The sequence below is a fragment of the Cinclus cinclus genome, chromosome 5, assembly GCF_963662255.1.
Source record: "Cinclus cinclus chromosome 5, bCinCin1.1, whole genome shotgun sequence".
Classification (NCBI taxonomy): Eukaryota; Metazoa; Chordata; class Aves; order Passeriformes; family Cinclidae; genus Cinclus; species Cinclus cinclus.
The window spans coordinates 17,202,541-17,221,659 of NC_085050.1; the positions used below are offsets into that span (position 1 = coordinate 17,202,541).

The 19,119-nt window shown below is 36.8% G+C and overlaps 1 protein-coding gene across 1 annotated transcript; it reads left to right on the forward strand.

Moving 5' to 3' along the window:
• The first annotated feature begins 7,530 nt into the window (after positions 1-7,530).
• Positions 7,531-14,014, forward strand: LOC134044404 (cytosolic beta-glucosidase-like). The gene is given in 5 exon segments (XM_062493629.1): positions 7,531-7,587; positions 8,504-8,576; positions 12,734-12,773; positions 12,775-12,959; positions 13,938-14,014. Coding segments are annotated over 5 exon segments (432 nt in total).
• Positions 14,015-19,119: the final 5,105 nt, after the last annotated feature.

The window sequence follows — 19,119 nt, forward strand, 5'->3', positions numbered from 1 at the left end:
AGACTAAGAGATTTAAAACGAGGAAAACTGTGAGCATGGAAAGATAAGGCCAAAAAATAAATTACTATGACTTTTTTTTTTTCCTTATGGTTGAAAACTGAGATTTAGAACCAAGATATCCAAGATATTTTGTCAGAATGCAGAATTATGGTACAATTTTTATCAAAAAGATACCCTGGATGCCAAGAAAAAGGAAAAAAAAAAGAGGAATTTTTGGGTTCAGCACAGGATAACCAATATGTGCTGCTTAAGACATTCATCTGGTTATTGAGAAATGCCTTTTCTAACCTGTCTCATGCTAAACAAGAACTGGACCCTTGAAAATAATTCATTTAAGAGGTCTAATAACCATTGCATCTATTCTTCATTGTTTCAGGCCACAATTCTGGCTGTCTTTTTCTTTTCAATCTCAAATTTATATGGGTGGTATGGATCAGAGGCATCTAACACATGAGATTTCTGCACAAAGGAAACAAGATAGCTTTAGCACTCAAGGCACTGACTGAGGAGTGAATCAAAATTGGGATACCAATGACACGTGCTTGTCAGCTTACCTCTCTTCCATATCTATTAAGATTCCATAAATTTGGACCCTGTATAATCCTTGAAGAAGAAATACACACTACACAAGCTCAGTGGAGAACTAGTTATTGTTTGGTTGTCTGCTTTGAGAACACTTCAGGCCCCATCATCTTTTGATTAACAGGATTGGACTGCTCCTACATAGCTGGAGCAGTTTCTATGCTAGAATTTGGAGGCACAACAAAAGCTCCCCTGTCATTCTCCTGCTACTGCCAAAGGCTGTTTTAAAAAAACGCAAAAGACAAACCAAACCAAAACTAAGCCTAAGATCATGAATACAGACCAGAAACAGACTATAAAAAAAATTGGCAATCAGTAGAGCACAGTCTGCAGGAGAACTTGGAACTCAGCATAAAGTTACTCTTTGGCAAGGAACGAGTAACTACAACCAATGGCAAGGTCCACGTAAAAGGTAACAGCTTCCTATTGGTACAGCTTCTTGCCTTGGCTCAGACTGAGAGGAGAGTGATGAGAGTAGTGGTGATGTGAGCACCACCACTGGACAAATTTTAAATAAATTTAATAAGCTGCTATATGTATTCTGGTAGATAGTGGTGACTCAAAAATCTGCTTTTCAAGGGCTAGAAAATAAAAGGTTGCCTTTGTTCCCCTACCCCAATCTATGTCATAGTTCATGACGTAGTCTTTTAATTACATAACCACAATTTTTTTCTACAGACCTACATGGGAATGTGAGGAACCAGAGGCATTTCTAAGAATTCTCTCTGGATGTGTGCCTAATATCTACATTCTCAGAGCTCTGTTGCCTTCTGTGGGATATTGATTACTCAGCAGCCAAAAGCTTTCTTACAATGACCATTACTAGGTCTATTCACCAGTTTGGTCTGAAGGGCAAAGAGAATCAAAAGAGCTTGCTCTAAAAATAGACTTGCTTAGCCATAAACTCGACTATTTTTTTGTTATTGTTGTGTGATTTTAAAATTATGAAGCATTTCATGAGAAGGGGAAAAATGTGTCTGATTTAATCTATATTATGTCATAGTTCAGTTTACTCTGTGCTAAGGTAAAATATGAGGGAAGATATAAAGAGCTTAATTTGAATGAGACACAGTATTTATTTATGGGACTTCTTTATTATGGAAACCACCCCTATTATGGTAAAAAGGTCAGTGCTGCCTACTGTATCTTTTAATATTTTTTCATTTATGTGTTGAAATCAAGAAATAGAAAGCTATGTTAAACAGTTGTGTTGTTTTTTTTTTTTCATTTTATTCTCTTAGATTAGCTTTGGAGTCAGGTTCGTGTTTTGTGATATTTCCAGAATAACATAGTCCTGAGGTATTACTGCACATCTGTAATACTATTTGGAAGACTATATATATGTGTGTGTGTATGTATGCATAAAACTCAAGTTATTTGAAAAATAACCCATGTTTACTGAATTTCAAATACGTATTTGAATTACTTTGTCAAATTAAAGTACTGTTGTACATCTCCTTTTCCAAGTGCATGCGATACTGCTCACTACTATTTTACAGGGTGGAGTACAAGGGATAGTATTTCTTGCAAAAGGAAAAAATATTTCTGGGATAATGGTGTAGCACAAATCTTTTGAAAAGTAGTATCAACTACTGTCTCTTATACTGTGCTGCAATTTAATAGTAGATGGTTCTGTGTTTCTGATACAGGGAAGTGAATTTTATGTGAATGCACTAATATAATGTGATTTCTTAATCCTGACTGGTGGAAGAAGCTTTTCAACCATATTTGCTAATGTCATAGTCAATGTCATGAGTCATAGTCAGTGACTTGAGAAACAGCGTTTCTGGAAGAAGAAGAAAATGAAAGATACAGTTTCAGTGCTGTGTAAACTAGTTGCACTATTTCAAGCTAATTCTGAAAACAAACAGTGGGATTAAGCAGGAATATTATTCACATATTATAAATGTTGAAACAATTTTGTTTGTCAGTATATCCCCAATATAAAATTGGTCTGGGCAGATTCCTTTCCTGGTTCATTCTGTAATTGTGTTAAAATAAATAAAAACCTAAAAAAAAAAAAAAACCCAAATAAAAACCAAACAAACAAAAAAAAAACCCACCACAACCCAAACCTTGAAAGAAATTTTTAAGAGCAATGAAAATTGTTAAGAAATTTTGGGTTATTAGTGTTTCGGTGAGAAAATCTGCATATAAATGAAAAAAGAAAAGTTTCTGTGATAATTCAGTTTTAAAAACAGCTTTATCTGTTGGTGTTGATTTTTGCTTTTCTGTGGTCTTACGGATGTTGCTCAAAACATTTCCCTTAGTACCAACACATCTGTAATGTCTCCTTCAAGTATATTCTCTGGTGCCTGGTACTTGCACCAGCTTTTCAGGCTTTCCATGATGTTGCAGCACCAGTATTTATTCAGCCATGTATTCTCACAAGTTTGTTTGGCTCTGGTTAGTGATTTCCACTGATATTGTGCCTGTAAGCATTCAAACATCTCAGCAATGTTTTTCACACCACCACCCCCGCACCCTGTGATGTGATGTCAGCATACATCTTGTTGATGGCACCTAGGGTCAGAAGAAAGAAAGAAAAAACTTCCCTATGCTAGGAAATATGTAAGTTGTGAATGTTAGAATGGGAGAATAACATGGACTTCATGTATATAATCTTTCAGCAATAAAAACCAAGTACTATGAAAAGTTTCTAAGGGTAACAGGTAAATTATTTGCCTGTTAAGAAGGGAGACATTTCAGCAAAACAAACAGATACTGGACCTACATTTTCAAATAAGCCAAATTTGACTTCTTGTAATGGGCACTTAGATTATGTTCCAGAGGATAAGTTGCTGGAATTTCAAAGTGTACCTAGTGTAAATACTGATTTCAAAGCAGAGTTAAGTATGTGCAGTGAAGATTCTGTGTACGTGATTTTGAAGATCTAACTGTAGCAAATCAGCCTACAGATTCATGGTATCAATAGGGAAATTGTACCACTTTCAAACATGTGTAAGACTTTGCCTTCTATTTTAAAAATGTTAATGAGTTTAGCTGAAATCATCAGATGTGTATTTATAACTAGTTATAAATCAGCCAAACTGATAAATTGCAGCAGACATTTTTGTGGAAAAATCATATTAAGCATGTTTGCCAGTTGGTAGCTCTGCAAACCTCTTAAAACTCTCAGTTTCTGGATCATTTAGACAGCTATCCCTGAAACATCAGTGAAGGGTGCTGTCTCAGCAAATAAAGTGCACTCACAAGGGTCTGGAGGGCCTGCCTATACTTCTGGTATGTTTTGTGTTGTTTTATATATATAATATATATCTTCCCATTTTTTTTTTTACCCTGATATTTTTGCATGATGCCTCATTGTTTTAAAGCTTGTTCACCTGAAAGATGAGTGATCCAGAAGTATGCAACAGCAGGGCATGCCAAGATATAAATGAATAGAGCATGGTTTTACATGAAAGGGCTTTTGCCAGGTTTTTTACTGAAGTGTGCAAGTTTAAAGCTGTGGATCAACGCCCTGGTCTGCGCACTCAGTGTTGTGTCACAATGCAGTGACAATGACAAACGCCTGAGCAGACAAGCCCACGTTAAAATACTGCATGGAGGCACTCAGCAATAAAGGACAATTGCCTTCAACATCCAAGAACTATCAAGGACTTCTGAAGACTGATGACCAGTATGGAATATCGCTTTCCAAACTTACTATACATCCTAATGCTGTTGCCATGCTGAATTTCTGACACTTTTTCTGGTTCAGGGAGTAACACTTGTTTGGCCTTCCACTATAGTTTGTGTAGAGTTATTCCCAGCAAGATTAATTTGTGCAAGTTCCCCAAATACAGCTAACTCACAACTAGCTTTAGGTCTCCAAGATATTGTGCACATATATCTGGTAATGGAAAGCTCAGAGCAGCTGGCAATCCATCGACAGTTTCCTCAGGAATATAAAAAAATTCAAGCTGCATGATGCAATTACCAGAAGCAGTGGGAGAATATTTTATTTCTTCCATCTCAGGCTTTTTAATGTTCTTTTTAGCCAGTTGCTCACTGTTATGTCACTCACTTTAGGAAGGACAACACTGTTATATGAATGGCTTACTTTTAAGTTTTCTTCCAGGAAAAGGTTCCATAGCTGTAAAATCTATAACCATCTGACTGATAGTCTGTTTTTCCAGTGCACATGCTGTACACAGAAGAGAAGTGATGGCTACAGAGCTGCTTTAAGATGAGTCATTACTTGTTTACTTATTTTTAACAGTTTTGCCCAAATTTCACTACTGCTCAGTTACAGATTCCTGCCTAGTTTTCCTGATGTTCTTAATTTTAAATCTCTTCCAGCATTACAGCTCTCCAGATTTTTACCTGTTACCATCTGTTGATTTTTTTTACCAAAATATTATTCATCTGTTTTCTAAATGGAATCTCATTGCAATATTCTGCCTGTGTTTCTAATCTTCCCAAGAACCCTTGAATTATTTCTCCATTTTCAGCAGTGTGCTCAGCTCCTCCTAGTTTAATAGATCTGCAGATTTCATTAATGTACCATTTACTCCCTCTTCTAGCTCATTATTGAAGCTATTAAATGAGATCAGAAGTAATACTAATCTTTGTGTATTGCACTAAATGCCTCCCTTCAAAGTTATTGTTTATCATTACCCTTCATTGTTTGTCATCACCCTTCATTTCAGTCAACGTGATAGTTCATTTCCAATTTGATTTAAGTTTGGGAACAGAATTTTGACACATTGGTGATGGGAGAAGAAAGGCTAATCAACAATCCAGGAGAGGCTTCTAATTAAGGCTGAATTTAGAGAATCAAAGTTATGAGATCTCTACTGCAGCCATGGTGTAAGACAGTATGGTATCTCCATAACTTAATAGGGAACACCTTAAGCCCAGTGCTAAAATATCTAAAAGATAATGGTATATGGGTAAAAGTCAGACATAGGACAGTGTATCTTCCACTCTCTATTCATTAATTTTGTATTACAGTTAAAATAATCAAGTTGTCTGGCAGACTTCAAAGTGCTTTAGTAAATTTGTTTCTCAATAGCTGCTCTGTTATGTTGCCAGAGAGAGAAGCTAAATTTATGAGTGGCAATTACAAAGAGAACTCACAGAAGATATGAACTTCTATCTTTGGCTGTTTCAGAGACATAGAGTCTTGCTTCCAAAGAAGGTATATCTTTCTAATGGTCCATGCATAGTGTAAAATTTCAGGAAGAAGATTTTAATTTTCACCACCCCTTCAAAATTTAATTTCCAAACTCCACAGTAAATACTATTAATAGTAGGAATAGGATATTTAAAATTGGAAACATCAGCCAGGAAAATCTCCTTTTGACAAGATATAATTCCTCCGATAATAATTAATCCCACATGACTTATAAGTCCAACACCAAAATCTATTCTCCTTTCACTTTAATAAAATATCTCATATTTTTTAAAGTTAGTTGCTAACCTGTATTATCAGGGCCAATTACTCCTGCTTTTTATTGACTTGACAACAAAATCTTTGTCCAAATACATTTGGATACTGCTTCTTTTTTCTTATGAATTCTTGAGCTCATTTACGTATGTGCCAGTGCAAATGTAAAGGCCTTAAACATCATCTGGAAAAATATTGCCTCTAGACAGAGCTTAATCATCCTCCTAAAGTTTTATACCTATATGTGTTGAACTAAAGAGTGGGACAGTGAAACACTGAAATTCACATTGGCACCAGGTTATTTGTTAAATGTAGGGGAAATTATCAGAGTAAGAAGGTGGCTGCATCCTAGAAGCCATGCAGTGGGTCTAATGAAGATGTAATTTCAAGTCACACCACTGCAGTAAGGTGTGGGTTATGAATCCAGAAATGTAAACAGAAGTGGGATCACAAATGTAGAAAGTGGGTTGCCAGAAAAGTTTCATCTTAGCTGCTATCAGCGTAACGTCTCTGAATTTTGAGGCACTGCATCTTTCAGAATCTGCCTATCTATCTGACATAACCTGGTATCTCATTACTGTGAATCTATCTTAACCTCTGAGGCAAATTTTGTTCACTCTCCCCCAGACTGCTTATGGAATATTTTCCTCCTACTCAATCTCTTTCAAAATCCATCTCTGTTGATTCCTGATAAGGAATCAGCCGTGACACTTTTTAGCCTTGTTTTTATGCTTAAGCATTTTTATAAAACTTCTTATTGGATTTTTATTGTTACTATGTACTGTCTGTCCTTCTCTCCCTATTATTGAGTTACATATTTATTATATTTCCTGTGAAATTGAATTGTATTATTCTCAGGGAAAAGATTTACTGTTACTTACAATTTCAAAGGTGCCTACCAGTAACATTTAATGACGTAAAAAATAATCATTGTTACTCTGGTCCATTAATACTTATTAATAATGATTTAAGGTGGCCCTGGTGAGTTTTGCTGTTAACTGTCCTTATCTTACAGATGAAAGCCTGAGGATGCTGTATCAACAAGAGAACACTGACTAGTTCATTTTATCGATTTTTGATCATCTGTATAATGAGCATGAAGGATATGTATGTTTGCCTAGACCAGGTGCCAGCATGTGTTTGGGAACAAATTAGTATGTTGTGCCTCATTTCCCCCTTTGTTCCTTTGTATTCATGGGGCTTTTACCTTTCCTCTGAAAGACACTTGAGGAAATACATGCCTGCTGTGAAAGCCCGATTTATTTTGCATTGCATCTGCACTGTCTTATTCTGCAATATTCGTTTTGGAATTAAATCAGCTTCCCTGTGTCTCTACAAAGGAATTTATTTTTTCTAAGAAGTTGATTCTTTTATTGTGTGCACTTTTGGCAAAAGTATGTGCATTGACTGCATTAGTGGCTTTCATATGTACAGTAAGGTTTCTTATTTTCATTATCAAAGAAAATTTCACTTACATGTGTAATGCTTTGCAGAAGTAGGTCCTCACCCAGAGAGATTTCAGAATCAAGAGAGTTAAGTAAAGAAGAATAGTGGTCATGTATTACAGCAGTCCAATATGTGCCAATATTGACCTCAGCAAAAGCAGTGTGGATGTAATGTTATATAAATGGGGGGAAAGCACCGGTAAGTTAAAAAGAAAAAAATAAAAATTTGCAGTAGTGCCACCTAGTGTTCCAGGTGTTGCAGTTTTCTGGAGAGGGACAGTAAACTACTTTCAGCCCATCCCACTGGTTACCTCACTCTCCTCCTGCTGCTGCTCCCTTTTCAGTCTTCTGACAGGAGAGCATTGACAGAAGGTAGAGGAAGAGACCTGAGGGCTGTTTTGCAGATGCTGATTCTGGCACACGTGCCATAAGGTTGTCATTGCTGGTCTAAAACAATGAGCATCCACGGGGTTTTAAAGAAGGAGAATGATAGCTGTTCTGTCTGTACTGCCATACAAATGTTGCTCGTCTACTCATTGGTTTCCACTGCAAAACATGCAATGGTGAAAATATCCTTTTTCAGCTACTGCAGGCAAGTTTTCTTGGTGAAAGAGAAAAAAAAAAACAATTTTGATGCCAGGAAAGAAGATGGGCTGCTGTTTTTTGAAGCTTACTGGTGGAAATTGCTTTTTTGCCTTGTGGCTGAATTGAATAGGGGGTCCACAAAGTACTCTGTATGGGAGATGGGAGGTAAGAGGCAAGTGAAGGGAAAGAGGGATCTCTTTTGTGCATTAATTCTTTGTACTAGAAGAGGCCCTTTTATTGTGACCACCCTAGTCTTTTCCACTGCTGTCTTTTCCACTTTCACCAGGAGCTGACTGAACCTCTCTGCTTTAATCCCGAGATATGCGAAGTGCAGGGCTTGCCCTTCAGCGTGTGAAGCTGCACAGGGTTTATTTTTGTCTTCCATATAGAATCTGCTTGTAACAAGTGGAAGAGCAATCAAGCCAGGAGGTGTTGTCTGCAAACGAAACCAACATCTCCACAGCACACATAATGCTGTGTATTCACCTGTCTTCTGCAGCCGGAGCTGGAGGATATTGCTTTTCCGGTTGGATTTGCTTGGGGTGCAGCTACAGCAGCATATCAAATTGAAGGCGTCAATTTTTATCTATCAAAGTGCTAAAGAAGTTTTAAGTGAACAAAAATTCTGGATCCAGGAAAGAGAGTGTTTGATCTTTGCCTTGTTATGTAGATACTACTTCTGATGCAAATCCATGTAGCACTTCTGTTCAAATACTTCTGACTTGAGGAGTAAGAAGAAGGTGAAAGAGGTTTCAAACCTCAGAAATACGGCTAGGTAATGGAAATGGAGCTAGTTATTGGGGGGTGTGGGGGAGAGGAAGCAGTTATAAGTAATTATTTCATCTACCTCTTGTGTATATCTTTTCTGTAGAGGTAGTTCAAGTAAATTGCTATTGGCTATTTTGAAACTGGGTAGGAGAACTACCTCATCAGACATCAGTACTGACAAAAAATCTTCAGTTAGGAACTCATCTCCAAAGATTATGAAAAACAATGGCCTGAGAGGTTAACAGTTGGACTTGTGGAGGCTGTCCCTAAGGGACACGTGTCATAGTCCCAACTGAGTAGAGGGACTGATTAAGGGATTTGCCCAGCACAATATGAAAATATGTTGCACATTAGGGAATGTAAACACATAAACAGAAGGACAGCTACAGCTATAACCCTTCCAAACTTTATGCTTTCGTAAATTTGTCTTTATAAACCTTCAAAATACATGTAGACCTGATTTTCTCATATTATACCCTGCAGCATACAGACACTTAACTCCCATTGATTTCAGTACCTAAATGGGAGTTGTAGATCCTAAATTGTCTTTGAGGTTGTAGCCTTTAGTTCTTGGTTATTGCTGAAATTGAGAGTACTTGCCCATGCTCGGTACCTTTTAACGAGCTCAGTTCACTTCACCTAATAGACTGCACAGCTCGCAGTTCCCAGGGAATCAATATTCTGGGCCAGATTCTAACTTGAGTCCTGCAATGCACATAGCTCTTCTAACTAATTTTTAAAATGTGAATTGTGTGTGCATTATAATTTCCTGCCTTTAGAGTGGCTAGATGTGCAACTTTAATGTTCTCTTAATGTATTTTTAATGAACTTTCTTAAGGCTTCTGAGTGGGGAAATCATAAAAAAAAAAATCTATAATATGGTCTAGACGCTACTCAAATGACCCTTTTCCTGAAGAAGTAAGAAACCCAACAGGGAATTCCTTTTCCTTAAAGCTTCAGGGGCTGTGCAGCTTCTGACTTAGAGGAAGCATGATTGAAGCAATAGCTCTTGTAGAATCCAAACTCAGTTGCTGTGCATATCACAAGATACACAGTGGAAGAGGCACAAGCTGACAGGCTACTTTATTTTTTACTGTCAGCTATGTATTTATGCACAGCACAACCTTCTCCACTCTGTATATTTCAAAGTGCTAAAAAATCATACCAATTGTACTCTGCATGCTCAAAGTGCAGATTTCAAAGGTTCATGACTCAGTCAAATCAAAATCAATTTGCACCAGAACATTCCAAAGCACTTCTTCTTACTGAGGGCCATTTCTATGCTAAATTTCAACTCTCTGCTTGATATTATTTTTTCTTCTTTTTTTATTTTTTTGGGAAAAGTTGCAAAAAAAATTCCTGTAATGGTAAAAGTGGTTTTCTTCACTTCTTTCATATGCCAAATAGTGGAACTGCATTAATTCAAACAAAACTACACTTTCTATTCAGGGACCAGGTCAAAAAAAATTCACTCCCAAAGGTTAAAGGACAGCTGAATTAGAGGAAAAATGTACTTGGAAAAGAACATGAAAACTTAAATACTCTGGTCAGTACTATTCTTGCCTTAGGAGCTTCACTAGTTGGAAGAGCATTGCATTCTTTCTGTTGTAATAATTGCAGAGTATGGAGAACATGTATCATAACAATTTATTTATTAGATAGCATGTCATGTGCTGATCTGGTATCCAATTCATGCCTAAGTATTCTAAATGTAAAATCAGTTCCTCATCACTATCCTTTCCTGTCCCCAAAGCTCACTAAAACTCCAGTTGTGCCTACACTATGGGGTGCTGCGTAGCACGGAAGTTTCTGGGCAAGTTCAGAGGTGCAAGCGTGGTTCACTGATGAGGAGCAGAGCTCTCTGCAGACTAATTGTGGCTCAGCAGGATGTGTTAGTGTACCTAGAGCTTTCTGTTGCCTCGGTTGGATTCCTTCCTACACTTTACAGGTGGCTCAGATGCTCGATGCTGTACAGAGAAGTCTCTTTGACAGTGTCAGGAATGCTTGAACGTGGGTCTGTTTGCTACAGCCCCGCTCAGGGCTTTACAGTGGCTAATGACCACAGGAGTGGTACTGTCAGACTCTGCTGAAAATCAGATGTTTCTACTCCTCCCTCCCATGTCCTTTGCTGGAGGAAGGCAGACAAAAAGAGGGATCATTCAGCTTCAGCTCTAGATGATGATTCTTAACCGAAGGTGTGTTAACTGCCTGTTATGGCAACTTTTTCTGCCCTTCATTCCAGCCTTACTGAAAAAAGAACTGTATCAAATCAATATGGTGCAGGAAGCCTACTCTTAAAGGCTTCAAAATTCTAGGTACCATCAAAGAATTACTGATATTTGCTATTTCCTGCACTTCTCTCAGATGACTATTTATTTCAGCAGTCATGTTTGAAATTTGAAGCAGGATACAGAAAATTTGTAGTATTGTATTTTTCTGGGGAGAGTGCAGACAGAGCACCAAATCTATTGTAAAATCTGAGATTAAGAAAATCTCAGACTGTCTGAGATCTAAAATTTGACCTACTTTGAAGGTTGTCCCATGTAAAATTTAATTTACTGACCAACCAAATGTAGATGTATGGGTGTTCGTGTGCTACAATAAAATTCTGTAAAGACCATGAAATGTGACAATGATCTCTGAAAAGCTAGGTTATAGAAGCGATATTACAGATTTTAGTAATGCTTTAAATTAAGTGTCTTCAATATGCTTAACCTTGCATTAAACTTAGATTTAATAAGACAGATGTATAGTAAGTACTGAATATACTTAAGGGAGCAATCTTGCATTGGCAGGGGATGGACTCAATGACCTCCTAATAGTTCTCCTCCATCTCTAATTTCTGTGATACTAATTGATTATTAAAACACTTTTATTGAGGATTGATATGTAGCTATTATATAGTTATTAATCTTATAACCCAACTGATATTTAATTTATACATAATTTTAACACACAATGTCATTTATTTTTTAAAGAATAACCCTGGAACAATGTGTTCACTAGGACTCTGAAAAATCTTGGTGGTAAATGAGGTTGGCCATTTTGAGGTTAATTGCAATTTTATGATTAAATCACACTTTACAGGGGTTTACAGAGGGAAGTAAGTTTACAGAACTCTCCACAAAAAAAAAACCAATAAAATGTAATATTTGCTTCATCTATAGCATGGCTTCAGAAAGACAAAGAAACTTGTAATTAAGAGAGGTGCATTTATTTGAATCAAATATTATATGTTGTTAGATCTCAAACAGCAGCTAAATTTTGAATTTTTTAATTGTAATCTGTGTATCTCAATTTTAGAATTGTGAAGAAATATCCTAAAACTTTGAAAGTTTGGGGAAAATGGTGCAGTGCTTTTGAACATTCAAAATTAATTTCTGTGAATGTCTGGCTAAACAAAAAGCAGAAGTTTTGTAGAGCTGTGTTATTAATTCAGCTTGTATATGCCTAGGGCCATGGCTCATAATGGCATTCCTTTCTTTTTAACAAACTGTCAAGATTTTCAAAGGACATCCTGAAAGCCATAAGTGCCTATTTGTTGGATGTATTTCTCATACCCTAAAGGCTTTCTTTGATATGGACTGATCTTCTACATTTATGGATGGAAGTTGCATTAGAAAATGCCCTTTGTGAAAACCTGTAATATCTCAAGAGTGGCAAACATCTGATTTTTGGCTAAGGAAGGATGAAGTGTTAGAAGTCTGAATGTTTTTTAAAATAGAATTTTCAAATAATTAGCAAGTAAAAATATGAATAAATGCAAAACCTAATGCAAATGTATACTAATGCTTGAAAGTTCCTAGTTACTTTAAATAATATAAGTAGTGGGTAGAGAATACTTCTCAATTTGCCCATGGGATTTTCAGGGATTTGTACCTACTTTGTGATAAATTATTTACTTGCAACATACGTCTTTTGATGTCAAAAGTGTAATGACCAAGTTTTGTTTTTCAAGCAGAAGGCTGGAATGCAGATGGAAAGGGCCCTAATGTCTGGGATATTCACTCATCAGGGAGGAGATCGAGTTTTCAAGAACCAGACTGGTGATGTAGCTTGTGGCAGCTACACTCTGTGGGAGGAAGATTTGAAATGTATCAAACAGCTTGGATTGACTCATTATTGCTTTTCTCTTTCCTGGTCACGTCTGTTACCTGATGGGACGACAGGTTTCATCAACCAGAAAGGCAATTGTTTCTTAAAAATAGAAGGTTGCAGCTTTAATTCAAGGTTATTGCTGCAGTCTGGCATAATTAATCCAGTATGCTATTCTGCAGTGTAGCTTTGAAATTGCAACTTTTTTTCAGAGTAATTATAGGATGATTTTTTTATAGGTTTGCAACAACTTACTAATTAATATTCTAGATCCCCTCGGATAGCACAATCTTTTGGGATAGGATTATTATTATGTTTCCTATGTATCTTTTTGCTTACTCCAGTTTTTTTTAATTGTAACTCTAAATCATTTTGCTTCATCAGAATGTTTATGCTTACAGGGATCCTAGCCATGAGAATATTTTGGATGGCTTACAATAGACAAGTTATCTCATTTGGCAAGTGCATTTAGATATCTTATCAGTAAACTCCAATGTGCTGAACTTCACATTGACTATTTTCCACTAAGGGACATACTTTTCCCAGACATTTTTCTTTAGCAAATTAGAGAGGATTCTTCAGATTGATGGGAACTATGCTTAGTTTTCTGGCAAACAGAAGCTCTGAAGAGTTTTCACAGTCTCAGCAGGCAGTGTATATGTATAAAGGGATACAGCAGATAAATAAACTGGTCAGATTATTAGAAGTCAGATATAAAGTTTGTTTCACTTCTGATTAATTTAATTTCATCAGTGTGGATTAGGGGAGAACTTAAGGTCACTCACTAGGAAAAGACAGGAAAGGGCAGTTGTGCCCACAGAACAGAGGGAATGGAAGAAAGAAGAAATAAAGAGAATTGTGAAGAATAAAAGCAACTGAAGCTGAACCAGAAACAATGGGAGAATCAAAGAAGCTAGGCTGAGATCTCTTGTATGCTGGGAAGAAAATGTTCCAAGGAGAAAAAAAAAGAAAGGTGTATTTGAATGAACTTCTGAATCTCTTCTGAATTCTGCTTCCTACTCTTCTGCATCTCAGTTTTACTAAGAAGATATATATCTTTATACTTCTAGGGCAGTTATTTGCCTTGGCAATCCTTCTTTCTTCTCCTGGTTTGAAGATTGGAAAGATGGAATGCTACAAAGAATAGGACTTCTTAGAAAATACTCTTCAGATTATCCTTATCTGTACTAGGATGGTACCAGCAGAAACAATCTTTTTCTGCAGAATTTTGGTCATGTAGAGTTTGGCAGTTCAGTAGACAGCAGCCTATCCTCTGAATCCTGCAGATCAAGGTTTTCACCAGAGAGTGGAGGAGCCTTTGTTGAAAGCTTTCAGAAAAGGGGGGGCTGGTAAATCTGCTGTAAACAGACCAGCCAGCCATTTTTTCCCTGCAGAGCATGCCAGATACATGTGCCAGTATCCCAGAGAGGCTTGAATTGAGGCATTTTCTTTGCCACCAAAATTTACAATACATGGCCCAGTTTCACTGGCACAGCTTGTCTTTTCCCTCAGAATGCTTTTTGTGGTGTGGTTGAATTTAAATTTGGCTGAGTCGTTGTGGCTTCTTTCCTTTACTGATATTCCTTCAGCTGGGGCTGCAGGCGCTGTAAAACCTCAGCAAGCTGCCTGCTGAATGGGCTTTGTTATTTAGTTGTCAGAGTGGGAGATAGCAAGCAGACATTCTGAATGCACTTGGTAAGGAAAGCTAACATTTTGACAAAACTCAGCTGTAATTTTAGAAAATGTTCACTTGATCCCCAGTATAAGAAGTTGCCTGATTAATATTATGAACTTTACATTTAACGAAAGGGCATTGGCAGAACTCCAAGTAGGCCAGCTTTCATTAGGCAGGAGTTCACTTCTCCTGTGCAGTGATCTGTTGAAGCAATTGTAACTGCATAGCATGGAAAGGCCATCATCTTCTATATAAACATTTTTGCAATGAACATGTGAAGAATTAGAAAGCTTAAAGCAATGTCCTTTCAAATAAAATCATTCACACCAACTGATTCACTACCAATTTCACACATAAGATGTAGGACATTTGGAAACCTTTAAAACCATTCTGTTTCTAACTTGGTAGAGGTAGGGTCTTTTCAAGCAATGATGTTGTATTGTTCCTAAGAATGCGTCAGGTTTTAGCTGAAAGCTTACACCAAATTTTTAAAGTATTTTTGTACAATTATTTTTACCCTAGAAGGGGCCCTGAGCAGAACAAGTGAGCTGCTAAACATTAGGTGTCAGTGCAGAAGAAGACAGAAGTTGTAGTAGACAAGGGGATATTGAGTCTGTGAGAATTTGACACTATGCCTCTTCAGCACGAAGGCAGGGAATCAGAATGGGGAGAGAAGATGACAGAAGGGAGAGAAGGACAATCCTTTACTTTCTACTGACAAACTGCTCTCTAATATATGTAATCCCAAAACTTAGGGTTATCTCCACAAAACCCTTATATAGACACTTCCTCAGGAGAACATTTTCTTCTGTATTTCTGCTTCTACCTGACTCACAGATACTTCCAGAGAGATTATGCCAGCCTACTCTGGAAGGTGTGAGACAACCTGGAAGTTTGACAGGTTGGCATTCACATTTTTCAGGCATGCCGTTCTATTTCTCTTCATTTTCTAACAAAAGGCATAAATCTTTTCCAATATAGGTGTTTAATTGAGATGTAAAAAATAAATGATAGCTGGTTGCACTTAAATGTTATAAATTGTACTATATAATTTATAATCTGAAAATTAGGATGACAAATGCTAGTGTCTTCTTGGTAGGGGTTGAATATGAGAGAGCAGGATCCTGCAGCAGCAAAGGATCTCTTTTTTTTTCCCAGTTTAAGCTTGTGTAGTAAACCTTGTAGTCTTGTCAGCAAAGAGTTAACATGCACCCAGTCCCACTGAAGACAAATAGAACCCCAACCAAAAGTTGGAGTAACAAGATGTATGTCTTGCTAATTGCCATTGCAAATTGAAAAAAATGTGCTTTTCAAAATTTCAGTTCTAGTATATTCCTTTCTCTTTTGCATGGGTGCATTCTCAGGCACAGGCACACTTCTTCTCAGAATTTAATGAGTTTTTCTGGTGCTGCTTTCAGAAGGAAAAGCAAACTACATGTGAGATTTATTGGAAATTACTTTGTAAACAGTCTTATTGAATCTTGCTGTGCTAAGGGATGTGTATGCACCTGTTTGTTTAGGAGAAGTCACTGTCTAAATCTGGGGTTCATAATTGATTGCTGTAGTAAATGTTGTCTTAAAAAAGCTATTTGGCAGGAATCCCTAAGATGAGTCATTGGAAGTTGGGTTAAGTTGAATCTAATACTGTCCTTTTAAAAAGAAGGTAGTATGGCATTCTGTGTTGGCATTTTCAAACATCAGTACACAGTAAGCTGAACCTGAAAATACCAAGGAATATATAATAGAAGTATAGAACAAATTTCCTGCTATAGATTAAGTAAAATCTCTGGTTCAGAAACTGTTAAGAATAATGATCTAAGCCAAACATAACCTCCTAAGCATACATTTTATTAACCTTTGCAATTTAGTCTTCTACTTTTTGCTGTGTTTCCTAGTTCTGTAGACATTTCTCAGTTCTGTGCTTCAATACAGCAAGGCTTTGGGATAAATGTTTCACAAGCACCTATGTCTCATAAGGATATCCGGTAGTCTAAGACCCACACATTTTTAAATGAAATTTAGGTTTCTGAGTTTATTAAACACTTTGGTATATTTAGCCCAAGTCTCTGAAGCAAAGACTGACTGATTTCTACATTCCACCAGCATGAGAGAGACCTATTCCTGTCTGGAGCCTCTTAGCTTAACAAATAATTATTCAAGGCCACTGTTGGCCTTTTCCAATTACTGCACTAAACCAGATAGTTCAAGTATAAGAGCAAGCTAATTGATACTCTTTGAACCAGAGCTTATGATGTGTATTTCAATATCTAGTGTTTCCAGAAGGTTTAAAAGCAATGCTTTTGTGTTTGGATGTAAGCAAAATTAAAAATGCCTATTTAAAGCTTAAAGTATCCTGATATTTAAACTTACAGTGACCTCTCAGCAGCATAAAAATAGTCCTTTAGGAAACATATTCATGTCAGCCACTTCTAAATCTGTAGAGAAGGTGAATTCATTTTAAGCCTCTAGAAATACATCCCCAGTACTGGCCAGCTTTAACAACACATCCAGGAAATTAAAGTTGATCTCTGTCTTAGCAAAGAGGGGACAAGAAAGGTTAGAAGTCATGAGCTTTTAGAGAGGTAAGCTAATTCCTTCTTGCAGTTAGAAGGACTGATCAGTCTGCAGCAGTGGCAGTGTAAATGGTTTCTTGGATAGACTATTGTCAAGCCATTCAGATTGGTGGCTAAAGAGACCAGTGCCTCAAACTCCATCTAAAATCTAGTGGAACCCAATGAAAAGCCTTAAATATCATATAGATCTAATGAGTGAAATGTTGAATTCACACCATTACCAACTGTTGAATACACTGACAGTGTCTTTGTCCTGATGCTGGCACAGTGATGGAGAATGGAAGATTCAAGAGGAATCAGCTAATCCAACTAACCAAGTTCAAAACATAAAAGATCAGCTTAGTAACTTTGCTGAGTGTGGCACTGAAATATTTTAAAAACACAGTTCTCAAGGAGAGAAATGCTTTCATTAGAGCAAATCTACCTGTAAGGCTCTCAAGCATCAGACTTTTTCCAACAGGCTTGTATCTTGCACATGCAGTCAGGCTGCCATTCAAGCATTTAAATGAAAGGATTATATTTCCATGTGATCAGCACCCATCAGAATTATGTTTTTTTCTGGGGAGTTGCTGTCCACTGATCTATTTTGAAAATTTGCATCCTCATTTCATTTTATGTGCCTGGTTGGAAGATTTTGTGAGCTGAGCATTTTTGCCAGCTCTGAGGTGTTGTAACAGTAGTCAGCATGCACTTGAGAGAAAATATTTGCATCTCATAACAGAGTTGATGTGCGGTGAAGTTGCTTTAAGAGTTAAAATGTAACAAAATCATTATTAACCTTTGTTTGTTTCCTTTAATATTTTCAAGGGTCAATTCTTACTGCAAAACCATTATTAACCTGGGAAATGGCATCCTGCTCTCTGTATCAGTTTGGTTTGCCTTAATCCTCTAAAAAACAAAGGTGACTGGAGATCTGAAGGTATTGGTGCCAGAGCTTACAAGGCAGTTTTAATGTGTAAAAACTCCTGCTAAGCCCTGATGCAGTTGTGGTAAAACTGCATTAAAACATTTGGAGAAAACACTGTGGACTCGTGTCTATAGCTCAGATTGATAGAACCTCTATGAATTCTGCAGAAGTTTTTTGAGGAGCCCATCTGGATGGCATGAGATATTGTACAACATATAAATAAACAAGTCACCTTGGGATTTGTAATTTCATTTTTTTTCATGCTGGCTATAAAGAGTAGGAGCCTTAGTGTTTTCCTATTACCTTTGTACTTGATATCTGTTTTACTATTTGAAATGACACATCAGTGTTATATCATCTTTTGAACTCCAGAAATTATCTTTCTGATGCCAGCAATAAGGCTTTCCTGGCATACATCTACTCTTGGCAAGGAGATGTGTGGTGATTGCCAGTACCAAGGGGTTAAGAAGCAGTGACAATAAGCAGATGCTAATGCAGAAAAGATATTTTAGTTTTCTCATTAAAATAAGTAATTTCACTGTCTTCATGGATATTTGCACAGTTTTGCTTTTCCATTGTTAGTCATAAAAGGTCACTTCATGGAAAATTAAGTTAATAGGGTCAGTGCAATTTGATGAAAACTAGTTTTAGTTTATAAGTTAGAAAAGATAGAGGATAATGCATCTGATTTTATGGGCTTTCTTACATCTGTTCTGAATAAAACTTCCGCTCTCTCTTGGTCTAGGATACACATAATAACCCTATAATTTACATTGCTGAGAATGGGTTTTCCCAAAGTAACCCTGCTCTACTTGATGCCAGTCAATGATGGGAGTATTTCAGACTGATTTTACAGGAAATTTAAAAAGTCAGCATTTAAAATTATGAAAGATCAGCTGTGCAAACCTAATATAATTTTTATCATGTGTTTTTTTGCATTCAGCAATGACCAATGATTCTTGAAGCTAAAACTTATGTAAATAAAAGTGATGTGATTAGACAAAAGTTTAGCTGAAAGGAAAACAAGCAGATTTAATCTTCGTGTAGAAACAAAAGGAAAGGTCCTCCATAAATACATTGTTCCTAAACTTGTTTTG